At 40.8% G+C, this 10,426-nt stretch overlaps 1 protein-coding gene across 1 annotated transcript in view; it reads left to right on the top strand.

The window, feature by feature from the left end:
- The window catches only part of znf236 (zinc finger protein 236), a 44,925-nt gene that overhangs the window by 32,816 nt on the left and 1,683 nt on the right, over positions 1-10,426 (top strand). The window contains exons 22-31 of the mRNA XM_019893081.1: positions 897-1,331; positions 3,843-3,982; positions 4,789-5,020; positions 5,099-5,284; positions 5,811-5,963; positions 6,513-6,670; positions 6,791-6,922; positions 7,126-7,320; positions 7,697-7,826; positions 9,876-10,049. Coding sequence (XP_019748640.1) covers positions 897-1,331; positions 3,843-3,982; positions 4,789-5,020; positions 5,099-5,284; positions 5,811-5,963; positions 6,513-6,670; positions 6,791-6,922; positions 7,126-7,320; positions 7,697-7,826; positions 9,876-10,049 — 1,935 coding nt within the window. The remainder of the gene's footprint in view (positions 1-896; positions 1,332-3,842; positions 3,983-4,788; positions 5,021-5,098; positions 5,285-5,810; positions 5,964-6,512; positions 6,671-6,790; positions 6,923-7,125; positions 7,321-7,696; positions 7,827-9,875; positions 10,050-10,426) is intronic.

Genomic DNA, 10,426 nt, shown 5'->3' with positions numbered 1-10,426 from the left:
CTCAAAGAAGTGAATATTACTTATAATATACTGTGCAATCACATACTAAGAGTTTTTACTCAGTTCAAGTTTAAAAATTAAAGTGCAATATTTGCTTTCGCTGCTTGTTACTTCTTGAAGAAAGTGTTGTTTTTGGTTTATACATTTTTGCACTTTATTTTGTTGTTTTTCAATCCAATTATGTTTTAAAAATATTTTATTCGAGTAAATGATCGAAAATTACTGCACTATTATTTGTTTTTCTTTTAAGTAAATTTAGCCTACTTTTGCTAAAAGAGAAAATATGGACTAGTGATAGTGCCTTGAATAATATCGGCTTCTTTCATTCATGTTATGGGTATTTTTATACAAAGGAAAATTTTTTGTGCCTATTGAAAATTAAAGTTTACTGACATAGCCATAAAAAAATGTTGCTTTATTTATCTGACCATATTGGAATGAATTTGTTAGGTTTTCAGTCAATTAAATTTGGTTCAATAAACAATATGTGGTCATTTTTAAAATTTTCAATGAACATTCGATCAGTCCGGCCCTCGGCTTGTAGCAATTTTTTTTATCTGGCCCTCCGTCCATTTGACTTTGACACCCCTGCTCTACAGGATGAACTGCAAGGAAACTTTTAATCATGAATTCTCGTTGTGTATTTGTAGCCAACTTAGTCATGTTGATAACAGGCTAATATAGCTCAGATAGATACATACAGTGTGTGTTGCCTTCTTTCTGAGGCTTTTAATTTTTTGCGGCTCCAGACACATTTGTTTTTCGTTTTTTTTGGTCCGATATGGCTCTTTCAACATTTTGGGTTGCCGACTCCTGCTCTATTGGAATGGGTTTTTGTTATACCCCTGGATTCATTTCCTCACATTCACTTCTTCCATGTCTTCTAATTTTTGCAGGTCAGAAACTGGTCAACTGCCACATGTGCAACACTTCCTTCTCTACAAAGGGTAGCTTAAAGGTGCACATGCGGCTCCACACTGGCTCCAAGCCTTTCAAATGCCCCTTCTGTGACCTTCGCTTTCGAACTTCCGGGCATCGCAAAACACACATCCAGTGCCACTTCAGGGCTAATGGAGCGAACCGCAAGTCCAAGCGTCCTTCCTCGTCTTCTGCTCAAACCAGTCATAGTGAAGCTATGGGCCATGCCGGTGCCTCAGGACAAGGCCAGCATACAACAGCATCAGAGGCGCTTCAGACTGTGGGGCTGCTACAAACCTCCAACCCTGACAACATCTACCTCCCAGCAAACCAAGTGCTGACTGGGCAGTTTGACCAGAATCTTTTACAGTCGGGCCTGGTGGGACAGGCAATTCTGCCAGCCTCAATGTCAGGTATCGGTCTGCTTTCACACCCCATGAACCTAAAACTTTGTTAGTCTGTTAGAGTCTAGTAGTACAGGCATAAAGAGTATTTGATTTTGATACTCATACTGTTATGACATTTTTACCATTTATTTCTTGGTTACTGTGAGTTCAGTGTGACCTAAGTTGCATTTCAAACTTGAAAAGGTGGAGTCATACGTTTTCACACCACTTGTTTAAGCCGTCGGCAAGTTTGTGTCATAGATGTTGTAGCAGGATATTCGTTGTTCCTTTTCAAAATAATGTGCCCGGGAGATGCACATATTATTTTTTTGGTTTCATCCTTCCGGTGATAACAACTTAGGCATTTCAAGATGATGTCTTGTTTGTGGAACTGACTTTGTAAGTATCATCAATTTTAGACACTTGACCATCATCTGGCACTATCTTTGCTGAATAGCTGGAAGCCAAATGTTGGAGTCTGTTGAGGACGTTCAGAAATGTGGTTTACACAGATGAGGACACTTTATCCAATTTTGCCGGCGCGTCCTCAGTACTTCATCCACTAGCTGGGCACCCTTCCATCATCATCCCTTCATCCTTATTCATAAAATAAATTAAATGGGCATCTGTCGGTACTTGACCCGGTTAGGGATGATTATGAGGACGGACGAAAACCCATTTCTGTCCTTGTTTAGGCCATCCTTTTTAAAAAAAACTCTCATCCTCCGTCTCCAAAATGGGCATCTCTCCAGGATGGGCAGAAGGACCGTTCCGTCCCAGGGACGTAATGTCCATCTCTTGGTGTTGATCACCACAAACTCACATCTGTTGCCCTTCTTCTCCAGTAGTCAGCATTTTATTGTTGGAGAGATTTGGTTTTTGGGAGGAACCAATATCCTCTCAAACAGGGAGGGGCAACACATGTTGGAATGGCCACAATTTTTCATCAGTGCTACTGGGGGATCCACATATGCCCACCCACATATGACCCACCCAAAAATTACCATTCAAGGATGGCACAAACCCACATAGCAAGAAACAAACATTGAAGTGCACGTCACAGATGTCCGCCATTTGCAATAATATAAGGTTAATATTTTCTCTATATTGTATAACAATTATTTTTCATGTACATTTAATAACTTAACGCTTTAAAAAATAGCATATTGTAGCTGGCCAAAATTATTAAACTTGACTGCACAATGATACACACACGGCACATATAAAGCATTAATACTGGAAGAATGAGGCCTTAAAGCGTACATCTGACGGCCCATTTCGAAGTACTGTTAGGGAAACATAGCAATCTTCTCAAGTTTGATATGTACAGTATCTGGTGTTCTTATATTTTTGCCTAGTATTGTCTTCGCCAAACACACGCCTGCAATCCCCCAGGTTAATTTTAATTCAAGGCGCCCTGTTCATTAATGTTTTTTTTTTTTAACCACTGCATCCCACATCCATTCAAATGGAATACTACTTGGACTTTTGCTAAAAAAAAAATAAAATAAAATAAAACCCCCGTGTTAGATGTTAAAAAAATTTAACATCCAATTTTATTATGATGGTAAATGAAGTGCGCGTTTAAAGTGCTTTACCTACACCAGGAGTGCGCACACTTATTCAGCATGTAAGCTATTTGTACAATGATCAAGTCCAAGTGATCTACCTACTTTATGTATTTATTTATTTATTTCAAAATATATTTAAAAATCTTTATACGTACAAATATATATTGGCGTACCTTGCATAAGTATATGAACCCATATTGCACAATACAAGTAGTAGCCATTTTGTAGTCCTTGTCCAGCCATTATGCCGTCAAGCTGAGCATTTAGTCACTGGACGAACATCAGACATCACTATGTCTGAGTTACAACTGAAGTCCTGCGTGTTGTTGTCAGACAAGGAATGTGTGTAGCAACAGCATTGGAGGGTCAGGCTTGGAATGAAATTAAAAGAAAAAAGACAAAGTATAGAATAAAATGTTTTTTTTTTCACCCTGGTGATGGCCGTGGCTTATTGACCTGCTGTGTCATGCAGCAGAGGCTCGGCCATTCTTTCTCCAATATTGGTCTGATAGTTTTGGTGCATCCTTACTTTTTAATGCTTTTACATGGGTCGTTTTCATGTATAAAATATGAATGATCTACTCCCATGTTTATTCCCCACTCATATCATGCAAGGGTCCTGGCCTTTTTGTATATTGACATTCATTGCTCTGACAGATATACACACACACATTGGACATGTAATATAACGATTACTAAATGGCAAAAATTTCTTGAGTTGAAACAAACAAACCCAAAAAAATGGAACAGATGGGTGATCAGGTTTTCTGATTTTGTGTGTGTGTGTGTGCGCGTGTGTGTGTGCGCGCGTGTGTGTGTGCGCGCGTGTGTGTGTGCGTGTGTGTGTGTGTGCGTGTGTGTGTGTGTGTGTGTGCGTGCGTGCGCGCGCCTGCCTGCGTGCGTGCGTGCGTGCGTGCGTGCGTGTGTGTGCGCGCAACTGTTTGTATGAATGTGTTCATGACGGCAGGAGATGTGAATGTGTCCCTATCAGATGGGCTGACCACACTTGAAGGGATTCACCTCCAGTTGACTCCCGCCAACTTGGTCTGCCCGAATGTCCAGATCTCTGGCATCGACACAAGCAACTTAAACAACATCACTCTGCAGGTTAGGCATGTCTCTTTGTCAATTTTGTTTTTTTTTGTTTAGTTCGTTTCTTGCAGCTGTGGCTTTCCTCACAACTCTAAACTAGTCACGCCTCAAACATGAGTGCAAAGTGATCGATTTATATATAAATCATTGGAAACTTAAGACATGAGTAAGAATCACTGTGGAATAATTTCCTCTGCTTGTATTAATATACTTTATAACAAATTAAAGGCATACTAATAGCTGGTAGATTATTAGACGATAGCATTGGATGCATCTTCACAATCTCCAAAACAAGGCTTAGCTTTGACACTGTCGAGGAGGAATGAATTTAAAAATATGTTCTAGGTCGGGTTGAATCTACTGCACTGCATAATTGAAAGACGTCTTTCTGCAATTCTACAATGCTGCAAACGACAAAAACAAAAATACAATAGTACAGGAATTAAGTTTATGTCTCTTAGTCATTAAAAGCTGAGCTGAGTTTGTTTATCTTTTAAGGCAACATTTTTTTTTTCCATGAGGGACTTGTATCTGATTTCACTAGATTAAAATATGTAATTGAAGCTGTACACTCAGTCACCACAACCAAAAGTCAAATGAATCCTTCCCATTGATTTTAGGCCATGCTGATACAAACTCAAGCATGCCATCTTCAATTATATAGTTTAATTTAATTCTAATTATTGGCGTTAGGCCACACATATAGCCTCATACCATGTGATCATGCATACCTCGTTAAAATGTAATAATAATCAATGTCAAACAAATTCTGAGTCTTCAAGAGTTACCAAAGTCATTCATTGCCATGTTTTTTTGTGCAGATCGACCATGCCCTTCTCCAACAGACTCTACAGCAGGGCGGCCTTCTCTCACAGCCTCTTAGTGTCGACACTGGTCTTGTCCTCCACTCTGGCAGTCAGCTTATGTCTACTGGTGACGCATCTGTGTCAGCCAATGTTGTCCTCCAACCCCTGACCAGCCTGGGCCTGCAGCCATCCACCATCGCACCTGCCCAAGTCACAATGGCTGGCCTCTCCGAGCAGGACACTGCAGGTAGGTTCCCCCTGTAGCTGGAAAGTGTTCACAATAGTTCTTGAGCTGAACAATGAATGGTAAACTTTAATCATTTAGGTTCTCAGGACTTGAGCCATGTCATGGGCAGCACTGGGTTGGTGAGTGGGGGCGCTGGCAGTCAAGAGATTACACTCACGATCAACAATTCCAGCCTCACACATGCACTAGCACAAGTGCAAGCAACGCCTTCGGCTTCCAACACCTCATCAGGAAACCCTCAAGAGATCACTCTCACCATATCAGGTATTAATTATGTAGGAACATGGCCTTTGTATACTCGATTTAGGTTTTTTTTTTTAGGAATTCAGACAATAGTAGAGAGGAAGAAACATTCTGTCAAGGTTGAGTACCATTCTTCTTGTAAGTAGCAACTATCCCTTTGTTAAAATAAAATACTAAGAAGAATAATTTCAGAAGTATATTAATGATCTCTTTGGGGGGGGGGGATAATACATTTTCAAAACCCCAAATTATATTTATGTTAGGATACATGCCGCTACAGCAAGGAACATTGGTACTGAAATTAATTAAATGGCTTCATCAAAAGTATCAATCCGACTCGTATTGTGTCTGGTGCTGTATTTTTCAAAGACTTTCACAAGAGCACACTTGTTCTAAAATGTGTTCAAAGCAAAATGACAATGCGCATTGTCGGATAACTGCTCAATACACTGTTCCTTCCACTCTAATTTGTACACAGCAGTTCCAAAAGCAATACTGTTACATACCACTTAACCTCCAATGTCACATTGATTCCATATACCCGCAGGTCAGGATTTACTCCCCCAGCACAGCACTAATGCAGAGATGAACAGTGGCCTCAGACTTGCATCACCACTCACAGGGCAGCCCACCAACGCCACCTTGACTATCACCAATGACCACCTTCTACCTCAGAACCCCACCAACACTGGAATGACTGGTAGGACTTTGCTTGTGAAGAATATGCCTGTTTATGTTTCAAATTTATATCAGTTAAATAGAATTTGTTGTCTCAAATAATGATGAAAATCGAAGTGCCTTGTTCTCCTCATTACTTTACCCTTCTTAGTTTAAGTGGAAAAGAATTGTAATAATAATAATAATAATGCATTTTATTTAAAAGCGCCTTTCATGCCACCCAAGGACACCAAGGACACTGTACAGACAATAAGAAAATACAATGTAAAAATTTGTAAGCGAGATATTATATAAAAAATATATATATATTATATATCATATCAAATATCTCTGGCCAAAATGAATTCATATTATTGTTTATTGTATAATTTTGGAAAGAATTGCAAAACATATGCGTCTGTTACGATACAATTACTTTTCCTGGGGTAAATCATTCGACAAATTGAATATCATCCATTTCTGTTTCATTACAAAAATCGCTATTTAGAAAACAGTAAAGGTTGCCATAAACCTTCCAGTTGAGCAGGAACATGATGTTGAAAGTCTTAAAAATACGCAATTTTTCTTACAGTCACCAGTCTTCCGTCTAGCACCTCGCTATCACACAGCACTTCATCTCAAAGCCTAGTCTTGTCACCAGGAAGTGTGGCCAATGATGGTAGCGTTACACTGACCCTATCAGATGCCCAGGGTATGTTGGATGGCGTTACTGTAAACCTCAACACACAGGTAAGAGACGTTTCACAAGAACATTTTGTTAATTGTTATCGCGCTGCTACAACTACCTTTTTTTCCCCAGGTTTCAGATTCTTTGGCATTCTAAATTGTTATTCTTATTCTCATCCTTAGGGTCAGGCATTCCCTGCAGTGCTGAATGACTCCAATCTACAATCTGGGCAACAAGCTATTGCAGGCCAGCCAGTCATACTGGTCAGCCATCATTCCCAATCTGTGATGGGAACCTCTGACAGTGGATATAATGTACGTACATAAATCGGAAGTACGAGTTGGATGAGTTCATGGGCGGCTGTGGCTCATTTGAACTAATACTGTGCACTTTAGTATTTAAATACACAAAAAATGCATGCACTGTACATTGTGGTTGTCTATGATCATGCATTTCTTTTTTTTCATGATGCATTAATAAATTAACTGACACCATTTTTGGGGGGGTTATGTTCCAGATTGAAAATGATAGCTGTAAGGGTAGAAAGAGTCACCCCACGGAGGCTGAGAATCAGCACAAATGTTTCTACTGTAATTTTCTATGCCCAAATGCCAACTCTCTACGCCGTCACTGTAGACAAGCTCATAGTAAAGACCGATGCCACGTCTGCAGCATCTGCAACAAAGCCTTTAAGCGAGCAATGCATCTTAAGGTAAGTGGATATAGCAGAGCAGAATCGCTTACTCGTCACCCACCGTTTAGTGGGTTCCTGCGGATCCTAAAAAGCAAAAGAGAGATTTGTCTCAGGGGATAAGGAAGCAAATTATGGACAAGCATCATCCAAGCATCTTGATGATGCTCCTGTGACGACAGTTGCAGTTATCCAGAAATTTAAGATCCACACCACAGTAGCTAATGTCCGGGACAACTTTAGAAACAGATACAGTACATGCCAATGTGCAACACTTTATTTCTAGAAATATCTGCAAGTGTTTCAAATGATCATTTATACAACATTCTTTGAAAAGCAGACCCCTGCTAGAAACTGTTCAATGTTATTTACTTTGCATATGTTGACCTCTTAATAGGAGCATGAACGAGTGCACCAGCCCGGCCCATCGCCCAGCTCCCTCAGACCTAGACTCTTCAGCTGCTCCTCATGCGGGAAGGCCTTCCCTAAGCGCAGTCAGCTGGAGAGACACAACCGCACACACACAGGTGATTTGAAGAAATGTGTTCATTTTTACTCGTGAAGCAGAGTCCTGCCACTTCCCTCTGTGAAAGCAAGTAGCTCACAGGATTAGCTCAATAAAGCAGAGAGACACAGTTCTTTCAGCTCATTATCATTTGAATAGGCTCATGAGAGTATATTTGGACGCCATCGTACACATTCTTCAAACACTTTTGGTCTGTTATGGGAGTGTGCAATAGCGCCACCATCACGCCACTTTTCTTGTCATCAAGGCTGCTGAAATTGCCACCGCAGCCTGTGACATTTTATAGGAAGCTGTCATGAGGATGTTGCCAACAACATTAGCATTTGGAATTTTCTGCTATCATGTGTCCTATTTACACATGAGTAAAACCCATTCCATTCAAATCCATTTCTCGGTGAACACAACAACTTTAAGATGATTAAACTCATTAGCGTGCACTCATTTTGGAAACACAGCAACGTGATCTTAGTCGAAAACAATGTTGTGTTTGCAGGCACTGGCCCACGGGAGAAGTTTGTAGCGTGGTGTGCCAGAGGAAACATTTATACTCAATATTAATTGTGGAAACTCAATATTTTCCAGTAAATGCGTCAGGACTTTTACATTAGTTTGAACACTGTATAATGGTTAGGGTCCGCCAGTGTACAGTATGTATGTAGCTCGCTAAAGGGCATAACATTGTGTGAAGCTTGTCCATCTCTTTGTTGTCAATGTAGAGCAACTTTGGCGTAGCTCTGATGTAAATTTGAGAGCGTGTGCAGTTTTGGCTCACCAAGCATGGTGAAGCTTTGAACTCATCAAACAGGTTTGGGAAAGGACATCAGTATTCTCAGGTCATTCCCGGCTCGTTTAAAAATGGAAAGCATCTTTCAATGGGGTTTTCAGCAGCTCCACAAGCTTTTGTGGAAAGCCTCGTTTGAGCATTTATTCGTTATCCCTGAAACCCAGCTTAAGGTCCATGTACCCGGACACTTTTCGTCGTCATGAATAAAACAGTTCAGGACACTGTGGTAGGATATCAAATAAACGCTCATGCGCATTTATTAGATATCATATCCTCTTTGTCATCTTATTGGACAAGGACGAGCAACTTAAATGATGGAGGGGCCTACAGTTTTAATTATTGCTACTGGGGGGCCGATAGATGAGAAAACATTTTAAGACTGGACCACATGTACATCCATTCATGATCCGCTTGGAAGACAAATTTATATAAAAAAAAAATTACACATATATATATATATTCAAATGATCAGATCATCAGCAAGGTCTGCGGAAGCCTGACATTGAACTTGTTCATTTGAATGAGGTGTGTTGCAACAGGGAGAACATTTAAAATACTACGTCCAATAAATCACAATATTGATCTATATATAAGGCACATCGGATGATAAGGTGCACTGTCAGAAAATTGAATGCTTTTAGGTGCGCCGTATAGTGCGGAAAATACTGTATGTATTTATTTTTTGTGGCAGTGTAGTTAGTGACCGTAACGGAGTCGCACACACACAAACACACACACGCACACACACACACACACACACACACACACACACACACACACACACACACACACACACACACAGAAGAGGGGGCCAGTGTGCCACCAATTCTACATCTATGTACGTGCACGGAGACTTTAGACCCTAGAACACAGGTGTCCAACTCCGGTCCTGGAGGGCCGCTGTCCTGCATGTTTTCCAAGTCTCCCTGTTACAACACACCTGATTCAAATGATCAGATCATCAGCAAGGTCTGCGGAAGCCTGACATTGAACTTGTTCATTTGAATGAGGTGTGTTGCAACAGGGAGACTTGGATAACATGCAGGACAGCGGCCCTCCAGGACCTGAGTTTGACACCCTTGCCCTGGAACATGGACCTTAAAAATGGACATTATTGTCAAATAAATGCTCAAGCGACCATCCATATACATTATGAGTTTTGGACGTTGGCATTGCACTTTAATGTTTGAAGAAGCACTCAAGTTCTCAGCACAGCGTGAACAGCCAACCATTACTCAACGGTGTTTGGTGTCATTGCCCTTACAGGCGAACGTCCCTTCAAGTGTCCTCAGTGCGACAAGGCCTTCAACCAAAAGAGTTCTTTGCAAGTGCACATGGTCAAACACACAGGAAAGAAGCCCTTCAAGTGTGAGATATGCAGCATTCGATTCACTCAGAAGAGCAACATGAGACACCACATGAAGCGAGCCCACGGCTACGGTGAGATTCTCGACATCGTAGCCTGCATGTTGTTAACAACTTGATGTTCCAGTTTCAACGGTGGAGAACGTTCCTTCGAGAATGATATTCAATGGTGATCCCAGACACTTCAGATTGAAGCACCATGGTTACAGACCTTGCTCTGTTGGAACATCTTTTTGTTGTTGAAAATTATCAGCATCCAAAAGCTCCTTCTCCTTGAAATTAGCGGTTACATGCTGCATGGTCCCTCCCCCGCACAGCCTTGGTTTAGGACTGTCCTTTTTCACCATGATGAATTTAAGCAGGATTTATTGGCAACAGCAGTGTATGTGATAAACCTACCTTTAGTCGAGTTCTCCGTAGTGCGATTTAGAGTCTTGTACTGTGCTGTACTT

The sequence above is a fragment of the Hippocampus comes genome, unplaced genomic scaffold, assembly GCF_001891065.2.
Source record: "Hippocampus comes isolate QL1 unplaced genomic scaffold, H_comes_QL1_v1.1 scaffold94, whole genome shotgun sequence".
NCBI classification, from domain to species: Eukaryota; Metazoa; Chordata; class Actinopteri; order Syngnathiformes; family Syngnathidae; genus Hippocampus; species Hippocampus comes.
The sequence above is the reverse complement of the archived record's forward strand: the minus strand, read 5'-3'. Positions and strand labels throughout refer to the sequence as shown.